Consider the following 19,767-nt stretch of genomic DNA (forward strand, 5'->3'; position numbering starts at 1 on the left):
TTCTGCATGTCAGTACAATTACAGTGATACCCAAAAATTTAGAAATTTGCTAACAAATAATAATCTTTTATATAGCGCTAACATATTCCGCAGCGCTTTACAGTTTGCACACATTATCATCACTGTCCCCGATGGGGCTCACAATCTAAATTCCCTATCAGTATGTCTTTGGAATGTGGGAGGAAACCGAAGAACCCGGAGGAAACCCACGCAAACACGGGGAGAACATACAAGCTCCTTGCAGATGTTGTCCTTGGTGGGATTCGAACCCAGGACTCCAGCGCTGCAAGGCTGCAGTGCTAACCACTGAGACACCGTGCTGCCCATAAATGTGATTGGTGTCACCATTTTCTCAGACCTGTAACTTTAACAAAAAAAAAAAAAATTCTACCAATTTATCTTTGTGAGAGTTTGTTTTGTATGTAGTAAGCTGAATTTTTTATACCGTTGTGGGTTACAAATGATGTTTCAATTCTTTTTTTATATTGCATTTTTGTGGGTTGGGTTACATGAATAAAAAATGGCTATTCTGGTATTTAGATCATTTTTTATGGATTAAATAATTTTATAATTCACTAGACCAGACTTTTGCAGACCCTGGGATACCACATACGTGTTTTTGCTATTTTCTAAATTTTTGGAAATGGTGCGTGATTTGAAATTTTTGTTTTGTAAATTATTTGTTTTCACTTTTATATATTCTTTTTTTTTTTTTACAAATTCTAATAGTCTGGGAAATTGAACTGTCATTTGTTTCCAGTATATATTGCAGCAAATAAAGAAATTAAGATTCCACCATGAAACAAATCCTCTGGTGCACCAAATACCAAATGAGGGAAGCATCCCGTAGGCCCCAAGATGCCATGTGAATCCATCGTCCAAGCCCACACCGGCTAGACCCATTTAGCTAGAACCAGCTACAACCATTCTGAGAAAGCAGCATCTAAATGGTCAAACAGGAATCGGGATTACCTCCAATCCCTGATGTTGGAGGCATGTGCCAGCTGGGTAACACAGATGTCTCCTGCCCTGTATAGAGTAAGCACAGCTTCTGAGCTCCCTCCATGCATCTGCACTGGATGTTATTAGAGGTTTAACATAGAGCATAAAGGTTGTGTGCAACCAGCTACGCCTCTCGTAAAAGGCCAGATAATGCTAATTTCCCATGACTTCAGCCAATGCTAGTATGATCCATGCTTTATAAGTGCCTTTCATCCAGCACCCTGGACCAGAGCTTTCATATCAATTCGACCCTGTTTTATTTCCTGACTCTAGCCTCTTACCTCCTTCCATATTGTTCTCTACTTATGGCTGAACTCTGTTTGCCTTGACCTTGGTTCCTTCTGACCTCAGTTTCGACCTGATGACTTGGTACCACATATTTGGAACTCACGATTGTCAGCCATACTTAACAGAGACTACAAACTGTGGATTGCTTTTCAAAATCCCTTAAATATCACTCCCTGGTTTAGCCTAAATAAATTCCATTAGAGACCTAGCAGAACCACATCTCCAGCCATCCATTGTTACACAGGCAAGGTGTAACAATGCGAGTGTTGGTGTAGCAGAGCTGTGTATGTATGTATGTCTATGTACACCATGGGCATCTTACTGTGTGTACACTTTGGGGTTATGGGACATATAGTGAGATGGGGATCAGCTAGGATGGTCTAAGGACAAAAGTGAGGTAAGCAATACAACTCAATTTATTCCTCTACTGTAAAAAAAACCCAAAAACACTTGCAGTTTTTAAACTCAGAAAAAAAAATAATGCCATCTAACAAGTTTTTGAACTTTACCCCATAAAAGTTTCATGGAAGCAATACCCATTAAAACATTAGTAGTAGATGAAAGATATACTTTAAATACAATATGTAATGGGTCTATATATGGCACAATAGGACAATCGCAAAAAATTAATTGCATATAGAAGGAGAAAAAGGAGCGATCAAAAAAGTCCAATACAATTATATAAGAAAATACAAAATCAATTTTATTCAAATATATCAGGGATGAAGGAAATGGTGGAATAAAAATCAAATGACCACAAAAAGTACATGAGCACAACGGGGTACACACAAGGTAGCAGGACCAAAGGAATGGGGATTAGTTTTAGCATAGCATAGTAGCATGTTAAATCAGTATATTGCACTATCCCAATTCACAGTAATACAACCAGGCTTGGTATACAAAGTCAAAACATGTATTACATTGTCCCAAGTCACAATATAACCACCAGATGTAACGTAGAAAAATTGTGGAAAGGACAAGGGATAAGCAGACTAGATATATATTACCTTTCCTGGTATATGGATAGAGTCCACCCTGGCGTGCCCCCCCCCAATGCACGTTTCGGCTATATGGCCACCCCTTGATAAAGGCCATATAGCCGAAACGTGCGTCGGGGGGGGGGCACGCCAGGGTGGACTCTATCCATATACCAGGAAAGGTAATATATATCTAGTCTACTTATCCCTTGTCCTTTCCACAATTTTTCTACGTTATATCTGGTGGTTATATAGTGACTTGGGACAATGTAATACATGTTTTGACTTTGTATACCAAGCCTGGTTGTATTACTGTGAATTGGGATAGTGCAATATACTGATTTAACATGCTACTATGCTATGCTAAAACTAATCCCCATTCCTTTGGTCCTGCTACCTTGTGTGTACCCCGTTGTGCTCATGTACTTTTTGTGGTCATTTGACTTTTATCCCACCATTTCCTTCATCCCTGATATATTTGAATAAAATTGATTTTGTATTTTATATATAATTGTATTGGACTTTTTTGATCGCTCCTTTTTCTCCTTCTATATGCAATTAAGTTTTTGAACTTCTTGTTTCTTGACGGTTGTTGGGATTTATTGGAAACGAAAATCAAAGGGCAGAGAGATGAGCTTTGAAGATGACACCATCTTGAAGAACATCAATAACAGATATACATGACAGATGAAATCACCGACTGACATACAGTATGCTTCACAGTATGAATCATTGGGAAGTAAAATTTCATGCTCCTTCTCTGTATCTCACTCAAAAGCCATAAATAAAGCCATACTTTATTCTACACCCAGACATAGCAGAGCTGAGCTTCACAGACATCAGTGATCTTCAAAAATTGACTTCTATGCAATTCATCAAATAGAGTATATGTAGAATAGTTAGCAATAGGTCATCAATATCAGACTGAAGGGGGTCCAAAACCCCGTACCCTCACTAGTCAGCTGTCTGTAGATTCCATGGCTGTAGAAAGTAACCAGGGTATGGAGCCAAAACACCACAGCTCTGCAAACTGTGGTGTGGCTGTTCTTGGGTACAGAAGTGCAGTGCAACTCAGGATGGACAACCCTAGTTGTGCTGTTCTGTAGCCACTTTTATCATTCTGTGTAAGCTCACTCATAATGATAGTAAATATCAGTGTCAGGATCCTGTCAGCGTCGGCAACTGCCACAGCTGAGCAGGGTGACTTACCCACACTGCGGGAGAGCACGGGGCCCAATACGGTAGTGAAGGTTTAAGCAGACAGGACCTGAGGCACGGAAAATAGTAAGGAGTACCAGGACCTACGATCATGTGACTGCAGGGGGCGGGGCTTAGCGTCCTACTACTGCAGATGATGTAATGTACCTACTGCAGGAATACTGTAGTAGAGGAGAGGAAAACGCAGGTCAGACAGGCAGAGGTCATACACGAGAGAGCGGTGCGGTACAAAAGGGACGAGCAGAGAAGAGTCAAGTCACAAGCAGAGAGTCATACACGAGAGGGCGGTGCGGTACAAGAGGGACAGGCAGAACTCGTAACAGGGACAGAACCGGATCACAACCAAACAAGCAACAAGTTATCAGGCACAAGGCACACGTACACAAGAGGTCAACTAACTCAGCCGAGGGCAGGAGTATAACTGACGCCGGACCTAGGTCCAGTGAGCATTAAATAGCCACCCTCTGCCAGAGAGAGGCAGAAACAATTAACCCCCAGTCTGACCAGGACGGGCCAAAGCGAAACCCCGTCCTGATCATGACAATCAGCCTGAATGAGATTCACCAAACACTTAGGGCCCCTATTCATTATTGGATTTGGGTTTATTTTGGTCTTGTTTTTGGTATTTTTTTTGTCTTTTTTCACTTGCTCTTGGTTTCTAAACGTTTTCAGCTGTTTCATGAAATGCGACTTTATTCATGAAACATGTACGTCGTTTTGAAGAATTTGTTGCAAAAAACTTCAATGAATAGTAACAGTCATAAAACGCAGCTTGCAAAAATCCACAAATTATGAATTGTGTCCCAGATCCCAAACTGAGCAAATAAATTTGATCACATTGCAATGCAAGATATACTTGTACAATTGCGACAACTTGGCCTCAGGATCAACTTCTTCTGGTTTACATGGTTGTTAGAAATAGAACTTTTACTCCAATAAACGTACACCTGGGCAGAGTGTAGCCCCTGGGCTGTTGTCCTTTGGCTGATGTGGTGCAGCTTATGGACGAGAATAGCCAAACCGAACACAGCTTTGTTTTACACGCTTGTTTAGTTTTTTATTGTACAGTAATAATATTGGGAGCTGTGGGAATATCTAATATTAGGGAGGCCTTAAAAAAGCTATGTCATCTCTCCTTACGTATGAATTTCTCAATAAATATTTGTATTCTTCATGAATTCTGGGGCATTTGCTTCTTAGACCCCTGCATTGTGTTGTACCTCTGTTATTGTGAATGGAAAAATGAAGAAAATTGTACTTGTCTCTTGTTAATCGAGTAGGGGCCAGTCATATATTGATAATAGCCGTGCGGGAGCAAAGGTTTTAAAAAGCTTCTGGATTTTAAGGGTGTCCTCTTCCTCAGGATGCCAATAATACAATGGTAGCCATCGGCTCTCTGCTCCACCAATAAGCCAGTGCACAGGGGCCTACCTACAAGTCATGGGGCCCCATAGCAGAAGTTCTAATTTGGCCCCCCCCTCAACTAGATAAAAAGAAAGTGGTGGGGTCACAGAAGAGCATATCTCAACTTTGCAGCCTTTACAAAGTAATATTCCTCCTACTGAAGCCCTAGATTCCCCTTTCATTACACCCATAAAATATGATGACAACAAAAGTACCCAACCAACACTGTATGATACCCCAAACAGTGAATTCCTCCACAATACCCTCCACACACACACAGTATGATGACCATACTGTACCCCATCTCAACTTCCCCAGCAAAGTATACTGACCCCAACATAGTATGATACCCCAACTGTGACCCCCACAGTCTTCCATGCAGTATAATGGACCTACATACAGTATAATGGCCCATACACCTCACAACACTACTGTATATAATGGCTCCCACTAGCCCTTCAAACAGTATAATGGCCCCCACACAGTATGATAGACCCAAGACAAACCGTGATACTGTTTAATTGCTTCCATACGGTATAATGGTCCTCACATAGCCCTCCATAAAGTATAATAGCTCCCACATAGCCTTCCAATATTATAATGGCCCCCCACATAGCCCTACAAATATTATAATGACCCTACTATAGCCCTCCATATAGTATAATAGGCTTCATAGTTCTCCATATAGTATATGGCTGTCCATAATCCTCCATATAGTAAATTGCAACCCATAAACATATAGTATAATGCATTCCACATAGTCCTTCAAATAGTATAATGCACTCCTCATAGTCCTTCATACAGTATAATGCACTCCATGTAGTCCTCCATATAGGATAATGCGGTCCTCATATTCCTCCATACAGTATAATATGCTCCTCACAGTCCATACAGTATAATGCACTTCCCATAGTCCTCCAAACAGTATAATGCACTTCCCATAGTCCTCCATACAGTATAATGCTCTCCCCATATTCCTCAATATAATGCGCTCCCCATAGTCATCCATGAAGTATAATGGACTCCCCATAGTCCTCCATACAGTACAATGCACTCCCCACAGTCCTCCACATAAAATAATGCACTTCCCATAGTCATCCTTAGTCCATACAGTATAATGCACTTACCATAGTCCTCTATACTGTATAAGGTGCTACCCATGGTGCTACATGCAGTATAATGTGCTCCCCATAGTCCTCAATACAATATAAAACACTACCTATAGTCTTTCATAGCTCAGACAGTGTAATACACTCGCCATAGTTCTGCAAAGCACATACAGTATAATGGACTCCCCATAGTCCCCATACAGTTTAATGCACTTCCCATAGTCCTCCATACAGTATAATGTGCTCTCCATAGTCCTCTATATAGAATAATGCACTTGCCATAGTCATTCATAGTGCAAACAGCATAATGCACTTCCCATAGTCCCCTATATTGTATAATGCGCTACCCATTGTCCTACATGCAGTATAATGCACTCCCCATTGTCCTCAATACAATATAATACACTCCCCATAGTCTATATAGTATAATATACTCCCCATAGTCCTCCAGTAAATACAGTTTAATTCACTACCCATAGTCCTCCATACATAATGCACTCCCCATAGTCCTCCATACATAATGCACTCCCCATAGTTCTCCATAGTCCATACATTATGATGCACTCACCATAGTCCCCTATACAGTATTTTGGCCACCACAATGTACTTGCTGGTTAAAACAAATATGATATTCACCTCTCCTCCTCATTGCCCCAGTGCTCCAGTCACTGCAGCAGCCATTCTGAAGTGTCCGCATATCTCAGGACAGCGGGCACATGTAGTGATATCATTGCTGGGTGAGATGCTGCGGGGGCCATCATACTGTGTTATGAGCTGCGTAGGTTATTATCCTGTGTGTAGAAGGCTGTGGCAACCATGATATTGTGCATGGGGGGGACAGTGAGGACATAATACCATGTGAGAAGACTAGGGGAGCCATCATCTGTGTGTGGAAGAATTGTGGGAGCTATCATTCACTAATAAGCAAATGGGTATAGCTGTGAAGATCCACTGGTATATTACAGACTTAAGCAAATGTGAAATAATCAATGTGAATCATTAAAATATAACTTTTAACCAATATAATTAAAATATCTAAAATCTAAATACTGTACTAACAAACATATAAAAAAACCCTAGGGACATTAAGTGTGAAAATGAAGCAAATAAGCTAATAACAATACCTGATGCATGATAAGTGTACTATGCCCCACTAGGCAGAAACCAGTCCTATTATGGCGGTCAATAGTACAATGAAATATATCTTAATTAATCTTAATCCTGTTCATTTAGACACTGTTCATATGTTCAGGTTTTAAATACATTAGATAGGGACTGCTCCATTAAGGGTTACCTTGACGAGGTGGAGTGGCTTGGTATACACTTTTTTGCAAAAAAACGTATCGACTAAATACCCTGTATTTGTTGTCATCTTTTTACCAGCACTTGCTGATTATTGTCATATTTTTTACTGCAGGGTATTTCTGCACATTTGTCATTCTATGCTTTTGTTTGTGTTTCAGTCAGTGGGTGGTGTGAACACTGTCCGACCGACTTGTTCACATTTGTGCATGTCACATGTGTTTTTAATGAAATATATCTGCATCAGGTCATAGATAATCAACAAACATACTATAATTCAGTATGTAGAAATTAATATGTAGGGAGCAGTCCAAAACATTTGGCATTTGGTAGCATCAAACTAATTCATAAAGGAACGATCTTACCACATGAAGTCTAAACGATCTGGAGCCCCCTCATTCTATGTGGCATGGAAGGTCATTAGGGTCTATTTAGGTCGTCATCCTGTCCATGTCAAAGTATGCTCCTCCCTCCCATACTAGTTTGGCATATATCGTGATCAAGTATTGTTGTTAGCTTATTTGCTTCGTTTGCACAACTTAATGTCCCTAGGGTTTTATATGTTTGTCAGTGTTTAGATATTTTAATTACATTGATTAAAAGTTATATTTTAATAATTCACATTTACTAATTCACATTTGCTTAAAGTTGGAGCTATCATTCAGTTTATAAGCGATCCGTGAGGGCTCTGGGGCAATGATATTGTGTGGGGTCAATTGGCTGTTGGGGTATCATACTGCATGTGAGGCTGTAGTCTATCATACTGTGTGTAGAGGGCTGTTGGGGCATTATACCATGTGAGGGACTCTGGGAGCAGCCATTATGCTGTAAGGAGGTTGCGGGGACCATCAATTGCCTCCTCTCTCCTACACACCGAGCCCATGCGGCACCCTTAATAGTTCCCTCAAGTTTTATATTGTGATGTGATGTATTAATGTGTAATGTGCTGTATTTGCTATCTGAATGTTTAGTTAGGGACAGAATGGGTTACACTGTGGGGAGGAGTTAAGAAGGGGGATGGCACAGCAGGCTTACAGGAAAAGGATTTCCTGTTCCTAGAGCAGAGCCCGGGCAGGCTTGCCCAGGGCAGGACGCTCACCACAGCCCAGAACAGAGGATATCCCGGTCGAGGGGATAAAAGCTGCCACGGACTGTCAGGCAGTGTGGATGGGCCATAGTACTGTAGGAACGTCCCCTGAAGGAGCGTGGGTTCCCAAACCTGGATGGGAGCCATTGATGCTGTGCAGCCTCATGAAGTTGCAGGGACAGAGCAGCAAGCATTGTGTTGTTTACATTAAAGTTTTCCTGTTGGAATAGAACTGTGGCATGTGGTGTTTCCTGAGTACTCATCCCCAGTGGCTGAAGTGAGCGTGTTAAGAAGGTAACTGACTGTATCGCAGGACTGGGACTTCACCTGTCATTTTATGTGCAAGGAGCCAGGGAGCTCACTAACTGTAACTTAGTGGACTCGTCCACGACTACCCCGCCGTGCCCCCTTGTTACAATGCTATGTATGGAGGGACTGTGGGGGGAAACATACTATGTGGGAGGACTCTGGCAACCAGGACCCTCATGCTGTGTGGAGGGACAGATGGAGAAATCATACTGTGAGAGGGCTATAATGGCCATAATATTGTATTTAGGGAGCTGTGGGTGCCATAAAACTGTGTGAAGGTTATAGAGGCCATAATACCTGTTAGAGGATGAACTTGATGGATTTATGTTTATCTTCAACCTTAAAATCTCTGAAACTATACTATATGCTACTCCTAAGTTGCTTTACTCTTGAATCTTAACAAACAGGGACTACACTTTCCATGAGATCGACCCTTATTGGTCACATGTGGACAAAATTCTTTAGTATGTCACTCATGGATGAACACAGTGATAATGAGATAACATCTCCTTCCATACTCAGCTTTAGGACTTGCTCACACAAGTGTATAATTCTGACGAGTGATATCGGATGTGCTATGGGGAAGTGAAGATATACTAATTTTTTCTCATGCCGATTCGGCAGAAGAAAGAAAATATTAACATATTGCAAGTGGCTCTGCAAATCGGAGCATGCATACCCATTCAAGTCTACGGGTGAGTGTAAAACATTGGACTGCACTCTGATATCCGTTTTACTCGTACACAGACAATGGAGAAGATGCAGATATTAAGTTCTCCATCTTCTCTGCATCTGTGATATCAGAAAATCGTATCAAAGTAAACTGACACTAGACTCAAACTCTAACAGAGCTTGAGCCGTGTATCATTAGCATAATCGAGCTGACTCTCTCCCATGAGAGAATCAACACTTGTGTGACCTCGACCTTCGGCTTCTTTTACATTTAACGTTTTTGTGGCCCCAATAGATTTCTATGGGGCCACAAAATCGGCCCGCAAAAATTAGTCGGAGTGCCGTGTGCCGTATGGCCGTGATAAAAGATCAAGCCTGCTCGATCTTTTTCACGGCTTACGGACATGGCCCCCATTGAAAATCAATGGGGCCGCAAAAACAACGGAAGTTTGTTTTTGCGGTGCACCGTGAATTCCAGTTTTGCGGAACGGAGGGGTTTTTTTTCCCATAGTATTGGAAACCTGAAAAACGATGATCTACAAGTTTTTTGCGGTCTGTTATTGCGGCAGACAGTGAAAATTGCGGCGATATGACCCGCAAAAAAGGTCCACAATAACAATGGGCTGCAAAAACCCAGTAAGTGTAAAAGAACCCTTAAACTTTCAATCACAGAATATAATCTAGAATGCTACCGGGCCACGGTCCCCTCACCTCTTCTCCCTTCACATCTAGCTCTAATTTAGCAAATTAATTTGATGAAAATGAAAGTCGATAGTTACAATAATTAGTGGAATCATACCAGCAATTGCAACACTGACTTGTGCACGCTGCAACATTTTTCAAAAACATCCAAAAAAGATAAAGCCATAACATAACATTAGAGTTATATATGCAATAATTAATTATAGGAAGCAAAGGTAATCGTTTATACTATTAATATATCCAAAATTAAAGGAATGACCTACCTCGAAACTCACAGATCCATTGTGGTCTGTGTCGAAAGCATTAAACAGGAAGTGTGCGTAATTCGAAGCATCTGTAAAAGAAAATGCACACAATTAGTATAAAAGAAAATATTTTACCAGTGTAGATAGATTGGATTACTATTAATGAAATCAATTAATTATTTTTACAATAATTAAACAAACCATGTTTCAGATCAATAAATGATCATTTTTCATATAGTACATGCTTGAATGGAGTTGGAAATAGAGAGAAGAGGTGGAGATAATGTGTACTATGCGGATATTTAAAGACAGAATTCCTCATTTGTGGAAAATGATCCATAAAAATTCTATGTCTGATTGTACATGGTTCTGTGACATCTGTGATGGAGCCTGTCTGTTCTACTCCTGCTTCTCTTGTCGGCCAATGCAAAGTTCGGTAGCCTAGTTTTATTCCTGGGACTTGTGGCTCTGGCCAGTCCAGAAGCTTTGGGTTTCTTCCTGATGTCAGCTCTGGGTGGCACTGCTCGCTATTTAAACCCCTGAGAATCAGTTCAAACTACCGTTCTGCTTATCTGGTATACATATATGATGGCTGGAGTGACTGCCAGGAGTGTGATGTTTGTGACAGGCAATGCCAAGAAGCTGGAGGAGGTCATTCAGATACTTAGAGATAAATTTCCCTGTAAACTTGTAGCTAAGAAAATCGACTTGCCTGAATACCAAGGAGAATCTGATGAAATTTCATTTTTAAAGTGTAAAGAAGCTGCACAACAGATCTAAGGTCCAGTCATCATTGAAGACACGTGTTTATGTTTCAATGCTCTGGGTGGTCTTCCTGGCCTCTATATAAAATAGTTTCTTGAGAAGTTAAAACCTGAAGGCTTGCATCAAACGTTGGCAGGATTTGAGGATAAATCTGCATTTTCCTTTTGCACATTTGCCTATAGCACTGGAAACCCATAAGACCCCATACTACTGTTCAGAGGGAAAACCCTAGGTCAAATAGTATCTCCACGAGGGCCTCATGACTAAGGGTGGGAACCATGTTTCCAGCCTGATTGCTATGGGCAAACGTATGCTGAGCTTCCAAAAGAGGTGAAGAAGAGTATTTCCCATCGGTACAGATCCCTGAAAGAAATGTCAGATTATTGTATCCAGAATGGCACCCCTAAAGTCTGCGAGGAGGAACCTAAAGATTGACATGTATAGAGCATTTGAATACTTTCTTTACATCACTTTTAAGTCCACCACCACGTTATTGTACTCTGACATATGGCGAAATATGTTCTTTAAATTATCTGGAATACAGTAGCTATAATTTGTGCTCTTTCTGTGGTTTTCTCATTTATCTTGATCTCTGATTGTATTTTGACCACCTTCTGTCTGTCACGATATGTGACTGGCCCTGCGTGACATGACCCGACAACCGGTCAGTCACCAAATAACAAGACAAACAATCAAGGGGACACCGGGGACACAATAACAACGGTGGGCCCTGCTATAGGGAACGGGGAAAAGGACACTTCCTGCACTCTGCTGCGGCTGAGTCCTGGACTAACCTGACGTCCCTACACAGGTTCTCTCAACCTGTCGCCAAGCAGGATACCTTGTCCCTCACTTACCCTGCGCCTATCCCTCACTAGGGAATTGGTAAGTGCGGACACTGGTCCCACCGCTGACCTAATAAAACACCAGGGGGAGATACGACAGAAGACAGGGTTAAACAAAACAACACTTAGCTTTCTCTGTGGCCAATGCACCGTGCAGCAGAGTAAGGCTCCTGAACTTCAGCTTTCAGCAGAATCACCACTGCTCCAGAAAGCTCCTCTCTTCAGCAGAACCACCACTGCTCCCGATAAGCTGAACCACCACTCACCAGGTAGCTCCAGCCTTCACCACGGTTGGAATCCAAAATGGACCTGTCATAACCAACCGTCAGCTGATGCACCAGGTGACCTTATATAGGAAGGTGAGAGTGGTCACCACCAGCAGACTAATTAAACATATAGTAACACCAGCTGCCACCGGGGGAAAAACTGACATTAACCCATGATGGCCAGAAAGGAAAAAGTTTATATCTGAGAAGCCCAAACTGACACAGATCCAAAAAAGGATGGTGGCAGTACCCCTTACAATGAGGGGCCTCTGGACCCTCAACACCGCACACCGGAAAACCACCTACAGTGAGGATGCCTAGATCCACCAGAGTTCACCTCGGCAATCACCTGACTCTCAGGTTTATGGAAAACGTGGGCCGATGGAGGTGACAAGGTATGCTCCGAAGGCACCACAAATCTCTAGAGCGCCGACCTGGGGAATGAGTTGAGTATGGGCATTACTGGGGGTAACTCCAGCTGGTAAGTCCCAGGGCTGAGGATGGCCGACACCCGATACAGTTATGAATGGGTCACCGAGGAGGGAAAAACCTAAACATGCTAAGCCCAGAAAAACCAGAGAGGTTGGTAAATATGCAGATTGCAGATCCCTGATCCTAACCACACAACTAGCAGCAGCCGTGGAGCATACCTACGATGAACCTAGACGCCTCATCACGGCCGGAGGACTAAATAAGCCTAAAGCAAGAAAAGGGGAAAACTAACTGCCCCAGAGCAGACCCCAAAGGAATAGACAGCCCCCACACATGTATTGACGGTGAAACAAGATGAAAACACAAACACAGGCAGGAATATAGGCTGAGCAAACGATGGGGCCCAAACTAACTAGAAAGGAGATGAAAGGAAAGACACTGTCTACAATCTGCCCAAAACCCTACAAAATAATGTCCAACACTTCTGATAACAAAATTAACCCTGAAGTCACTAGATTTCTCCCACTATATCAGCACTCTGAAATATTCTGAGACAGAGGAAAAAGAGGCCAATCTAATAAGGGACAAAAAGCAAATTGGAAAATACAGATAAATAAGAGTGGAAATTCAGCACAGCCCAGCCGGGACTGGCTGACCACACAAAAAACTGAATAGAACAACAAAATCAAGTGTGAACATTAGCAGAGAAACTTAGCTTGAGCTGAATGGAACAGAGCTGAGAACCAAGACCAGACAAGCAGAAGGAATCACCAGCACCAGAGTAGGGCGTCGGCTTTCTTAAATGCAATCTGAGATTCCTGAGGTCCAATCGTCATCCTCATTATCAGGTGGCAGATCTCTACTGATTAAATCAGACTCACTACCTCCTGTTACCACCAGAGGGAGCCTGGAAGGAGAACTCAATGAACTCACAACAGTACCCCCCCTTGAGGAGGGGTCACCGAACCCTCATCCACGCCACCAGGCCGATCAGGATGGGCCCGGTGAAAAGCACGAACCAATCTATTGGCATGAATATCAGAGGCAGAGACCCAAGAATTATCCTCCTGGCCATAACCCTTCCATTTGACCAAATACTGGAGTCTCCGTCTAACCAAACAAGAATCCAATATTTTCTCTACCTCATATTCCACATTGCCTTCAACCAACACAGGGTCAGCAGGTGCTGCCAGCCTGCCATAGGAAACACTGGCTCAACAAACCTCTGCAACAGAGATTTGTGAAATACGTTATGGATCTTGAACGTAACTGGAAGAGCCAATCGAAAAGAAACAGGATTAAGAATCTCCAAAATCTTATAAGGTCCAATAAATCTTGGCTTAAATTTTGGAGATGCAACCTTCATAGGAATATTCATAGACGACAACCAAACCATATCACACACTTTAAACCGGAGACCAATGGTCCTATGCCTGTTGGAAAATCACTGGGCCTTTTCCTGAGAGAGTAACAACTTATCCACCACTTGGTCCCATATCTGCTGCATTCTCTCAACCACAGTGTCCACACCTGGGCAGGACGAAAATTCCACTTGCCCTGAAGAGAATCGAGGATGAAAACCAAAATTACAGAAAAAGGGTGACATCAAAGTGGCAGAACTAGCTCTATTGTTCAGCGCGAATTCAGCCAAGGGCAAAAATGAGACCCAATCATCCTAATCAACAGATATAAAACATCTTAAATAAGACTCCAAGGTCTGGTTTGTTCTCTCAGTCTGTACATTGGTCTGGGGATGAAACGCGGAGGAGAAGGATAACTGAATTCCCAGACTGGAACAAAAGGCTTTCCAGAATCTGGAAACAAATTGAACTCCTCTGTCGGGCACAATGTTCTCAGGAATCCCATGTAACCGAACCACCTGTTGTAAAAACAAGGGCACCAACTCAGCGGAAGATGGCAACTTTGGGAGTGGCACAGGATGGATCATCTTCGAAAATCTATCACAAATCACCCAGATAACAGTCATTCTCTGAGAGACAGGAAGATCAGAAATAAAATCCATTGAGATATGGGTCCATGGCCTCTTGGGCATCGGCAGGGGCATCAGCAACCCACTAGAACGAGAACAGGGTTTAGACCGAGAACAAGTCTCACAGGACCGTACAAAATTCCTGACATCACGAGATAAGGCAGGCCACCAAAAGGATCGACTCACCAAATCTCTGGTACCAAAAATACCTGGATGACCAGCCAATGCGGAGCAATGAATTTCAGACATCACTCTCTTTCTCCACTGGTCAGGAACATACAATTTTCCCATAGGGCAACGCTCAGGTTTATCTTCCTGAAATTCCTCCAGGGCGCGTCTCAAATTGGGCGAAATGGCAGAAAGAACTACCCCCTCACCTAGGATGGTAGTAGGCTCAGTCATATTAAAAGAATCAGCAAAGAAACTCCTAGAAAGGGCATCTGCCTTAACATTCTTAGTGCCCGGAAGAAAAGAGACCACAAAATTAAAACGCGTGAAAAACAAGGCCCATCTAGCCTGTCTAGCATTCAAGCGTTTGGCCGACTCCAGATAAATCAAATTCTTGTGATCGGTGAGGACCACAACTTGATGTCTAGCTCCCTCCAACCAATGTCTCCACTCCTCAAATGCCCATTTCATGGCCAACAATTCCCGATTTCCCACATCATAGTTGTGTTCAGATGGGGAGAACTTTCGAGAAAAGAAGGCACAGGGATTCATCTTAGAAGTCACAGGGTCTTTTTGGGACAAAACAGCTCCTGCACTAATCTCAGAAGCATCTACCTCCACCTGAAATGGAAGTGAGACATCAGGTTGCCGTAAAATCGGAGCTGAAGTAAATCTCCGCTTAAGCTTCTGAAATGCTGAGACAGCCTCAGGAGACCAAATGGCATGTACCTTGGCCGGGTCCATTTCAATAGTCGATGGAGACAAGATAAATCCCAAAAATGAAATCCTCTGTACACCAAAGAGGCATTTCGATCCCTTAACAAACAGGGAATTCTCCCTCAAAATCCGGAACACAGTCCGGACGTGTTCCACATGAGAATCCCAATCACTAGAAAAGATCAAAATATCATCCAGATAGATGATCAAAAACTTATCCACAAAGTCAAGGAAAATATCATTCATAAAGGACTGGAAGACAGAAGGGGCATTAGTGAGCCCAAAAGGCATCACCAAGTACTCAAAATATCCCTCCGGAGTATTAAACGCCGTCTTCCATTCATCCCCGTGCTTGATGCGAATAAGATTATACGCCCCCCTGAGGTCAAGCTTAGTAAACCAGCAGGCACTCTTAACTCTGGAGAATAAATCAGACATCAGAGGTAACGGGTACTGATATTTAACCGTCATCTTGTTAAGGGAACGATAATCAATACACGGTCTTAATGAACCATCTTTCTTGGCCACAGCACCTAAAGGTGACAAGGATGGTCTAATATGACTCTTCTCCAACGACTCCTTAATATAGGATCGCATAGCATCATGTTCGGGTACTGATAAGTTGAAAAGCCGACCCTTGGGAAATTTACACCCAGGCATCAACTCAATTGCACAGTCATAACTCCTATGAGGAGGCAAAGATGCAGACTTACTCTCACTAAATACATCAGAAAAATCGGCCAGATAATCAGGAATATCATGATACTGAGGAGAGGTGGAGAAAACAGGAGCATCCCTAAGAACACACTGACAACCTCAACTCACCAAAGACCCAGATTTCCAATCGAAAGCTGGATTATGAGATTGCAACCAGGGAAAACCCAGAACAATAGTATCATGCAAATTATGCAGCACCAAAAATTTACAATTTTCTTGGTGGTCTGTGGTAACTCGCATTATCACCTGGGTCCAAAACTGAGGTTTATTCTCCGCCAAAGGAGTAGCATCAATACCCCTGTCACAGGGTCCTTCTCTGGTATGACACAATCAACAGAGCAAGCGAAGAGTGAACAATTCCGAGACCTTTATTCAGGCAAAAATACGAAAAGGTCCATATTCAGTCCACCACACAAAGGATAAGATAGTCCAGAATAAGAATGCAGTCCAGTATCAGGATAAAATGTCCAGGGAAACGAGATTCCAAAATTCTAGCACCAGAGGATAAAATGGGTCCTTCTCTCTCTGAAGTGCTGTCTGTACACGATCCTGTCCACTCTGGAACTGACCTGTTCAGCTGCTGTTCTTCCCCCTACCACCCTCCCCGTCCAGGGGTAGTCAAACAAGTTGAGGCGGTCTCCAGGCCTCCCAGAGGAGAACAAAGGGCCTTAGGGATTAATGCACTACATGGGGTCACCAAGAGACAGATACAGTGAGGCTGTAGACTTACAATGTAATAAGAAAAACACTATGAAAATAACTGGAATTGTTAAAAATAGGAATATACAAAAAATGATATCCACATAACATATCACACCATCACAACCTCTCCCCCCCATAATAAGTGAGCACGCCATGAAGTCTACACAGACCTCTGGCCTGCTCACTTTAGTCCACATTGCTCAGTTATTTATAGTTCCTTGTACAGTAGCAGGGGTAGGTCGGCCTGGGGAGCCTATGGTTCTTCTTGTCGAGACAGTCCATCGGTGTTCTGGTGTTGGCTTCCCCGCTTGCATTGGACGGAGAAGCTGTAGGGTTGTAAGGACAAGCTCCACCGCAGCAATATTCCATTGTCCCCTGATACGCGATTCAGCCATGTGAGGGGATTGTGGTCTGTACCAATCGTAAATTCTCTGCCATACAAGTATGGCTGCAATTTTTTTAGCGCCCATACAATGGCAAGGCACTCCTTTTCAATAATGGCATAGGCAACTTCCCGATCCAGTAGTTTCCGACTGGCAAAAGAAACAGGATGTTCTTCTCCGGCGGCGTTCACTTGGCTAAGTACTGCCCCGATCCCAAAGGTGGATGCATCTGTCTGCACGAGGAACCTGTGTTTATAATCCGGGGCAGCCAAGACAGGAGCAGTGACGAGGGCAGTCTTTAATGCTGAAAAGGCATCCTCGCATGCCGTCGTCCACGTCACATTCCTAGGCATGTTCTTGCGGGTCAGGTCGGTTAGGGGCTTGGCCAAGGTGCTGAAGTTAGAAACAAATTTGCGATAGTAACCAGCAGTTCCTAAAAATGCAAGTACCTGCTTTTTAGTCTGGGGTCTACACCAGTTGCTAATGGCTTCCACCTTGGCAGGCTCAGACCTTAGTGTCCCACCCCCTACTCTATGCCCGAGGTACTGCACCTCAGCCATCCCTATTTGGCACTTATCAGGGCGAATGGTCAGTCCTGCAGTAAGGATACAGTTCAGCACTATGCCCAAGTGTTTAAGATGTTCCTCCCAGATTGTACTAAACATGGCGATGTCGTCTAAGTAAGCACAGGCAAAGTCCTGACATTGTTGTAACAGTCGATCCACCAGTCTCTGGAAAGTAGCGGGGGCAGTTTTCATCCCAAAGGACATTCCCAGGAACTCATAAAGCCCAAATGGAGTAATAAAGGCTGAGCGCTCCCGAGCGTCCTCCGTTAGGGGTATCTGCCAGTGCCCCTTGCTCAAGTCTAACGTGGTCACAAATTGGGCACTGGCCAGACGATCCAATAGATCATCAATCCTGGGCATGGGATAAGCATCACTCTTGGTGGCATCATTTAGTCGTCTGTAATCAACGCAGAATCGTGTTGTACCATCCTTCTTGGGGACCAGGACGACAGGAGAGGCCCAAGAACTGTGAGATGGCTGAATAACTCCCAGTTGTTTCATCTCCTCCAGTTCGTTCTTTATCATGCCTTGAACAGCCTCTGGAACCCGGTAGGCAGCCTGCTGCTGGATGGGGCGTTGTCCGGGGGTTTCCACATGGTGGCTGGTGAGAGTAGTCTTCCCCGGCTTTGAGGAGAAAGCAGCAGCCCTCGGCCTTAGTACGGCGACAATATCGTCCTTTTGTATATCCGATAAACGGGAGCCCAGGGGCACTTGTTCCAGTGATCCTCCCGCTTGGGCAACCTGGAGGAGATCTGGGAGATACTCGTCGTCGGTGGTATCACTAGGGGGGTGGCAGACAGCTAGAACAGGCAGAGATCGGTCGTGGTAGACTTTCAGCATGTTAATGTGGCCGGTTTTCTGTCGTCGACCGCTAGAGTCCAGGGCAATAACATAGTTAGTGTCATTAATTTTCTTGACAACCTGATAAGGGCCTTCCCACACTGCTTGAAGCTTGTTGGCAGGGGAAGCAGTAATCATGAGCACTTGCTGACCTTCCATAAATTCCCGGTTCCTGGCATTACGGTCATACCAGGTTTTTTGTCTGGACTGGGCCATTCGCTGATGTTCTTTAGCGAAGGTAGCTAGCTGGGCGAGACGGTATATGAGCTCTAGAACATAGGGAACGATGGGCATTCCGGTATCTGAGATGTCTCCCTCCAAATGTTCTTTCAGAAGAGTGAGAGGCCCACGGACCTTCCGGCTAAACAGTAGTTCGAAGGGAGAGAACCCTGTGGACTCTTGGGGAACCTCCCAATAGGCGAAGAGGAGATGTGGCAGGTACTTTTCCCAGTCTTTTTCAATGTCAACAAAAGCCCTCAGCATATTTTTTAGGGTTCCATTAAAGCGTTCACATAGTCCGTTCGTCTTCGGGTGGTATGGGGTGGTGCGAATGGCTCGAACACCACAGGTATGCCATAGGGACTGGACCAGATCTGACATGAACTGAGTGCCTTGATCCTACAATATTTCACTAGGAAACCCTACCCGGGTAAAGATGGTAACAACGGCCTCGGCTACCTTTACTGCTGTAATACTAGACAGGGCCACAGCTTCAGGATACCTAGTGGCATAGTCCAACACGGTCAGGATATATTTTTTCCCCGGCTACACGTTGAAATTGTTCCTCAATTATGGGCAGGGATTGCATGGGTACCTTATGTTGAGCTCCTGGATGCCGCATTCGCTGGCACACATTGCAGGTGCGGCAATAATGGGCTAATAATGGGCTACCGACTGCGAGACGCCCGGCCAGTAAAAACTTTGGGTGAGTCTCTTTTCAGTCCTTTTTCTCCCTTGATGCCCAGCCAAGGGGATGTCATGGGCCAGTTGAAGTAGCTGTGCCCTGTACTTCTGAGGGACAATGAGTTGCCTGGTCGTTGCGTCAGGGTTGCCCTGGTCAC

General features: G+C 43.6%; 1 protein-coding gene and 1 pseudogene across 2 annotated transcripts in view; one reads left to right on the forward strand and one right to left on the reverse strand.

Moving 5' to 3' along the window:
* The window catches only part of KCNIP4 (potassium voltage-gated channel interacting protein 4), a 976,654-nt gene that overhangs the window by 216,309 nt on the left and 740,578 nt on the right, over window positions 1-19,767 (reverse strand). For both annotated transcript variants that reach the window (XM_073574668.1, XM_073574667.1), the window contains exon 4: window positions 10,334-10,404. In XM_073574668.1, coding sequence (XP_073430769.1) covers window positions 10,334-10,404 — 71 coding nt within the window. The remainder of the gene's footprint in view (window positions 1-10,333; window positions 10,405-19,767) is intronic.
* On the forward strand, window positions 10,904-11,515 carry LOC141088581 (inosine triphosphate pyrophosphatase-like; annotated as a pseudogene).

Source organism: Dendrobates tinctorius, unplaced genomic scaffold (assembly GCF_039654945.1).
Source record: "Dendrobates tinctorius isolate UK_male_01 unplaced genomic scaffold, ASM3965494v1 ptg000039l, whole genome shotgun sequence".
Taxonomy (NCBI): domain Eukaryota; kingdom Metazoa; phylum Chordata; class Amphibia; order Anura; family Dendrobatidae; genus Dendrobates; species Dendrobates tinctorius.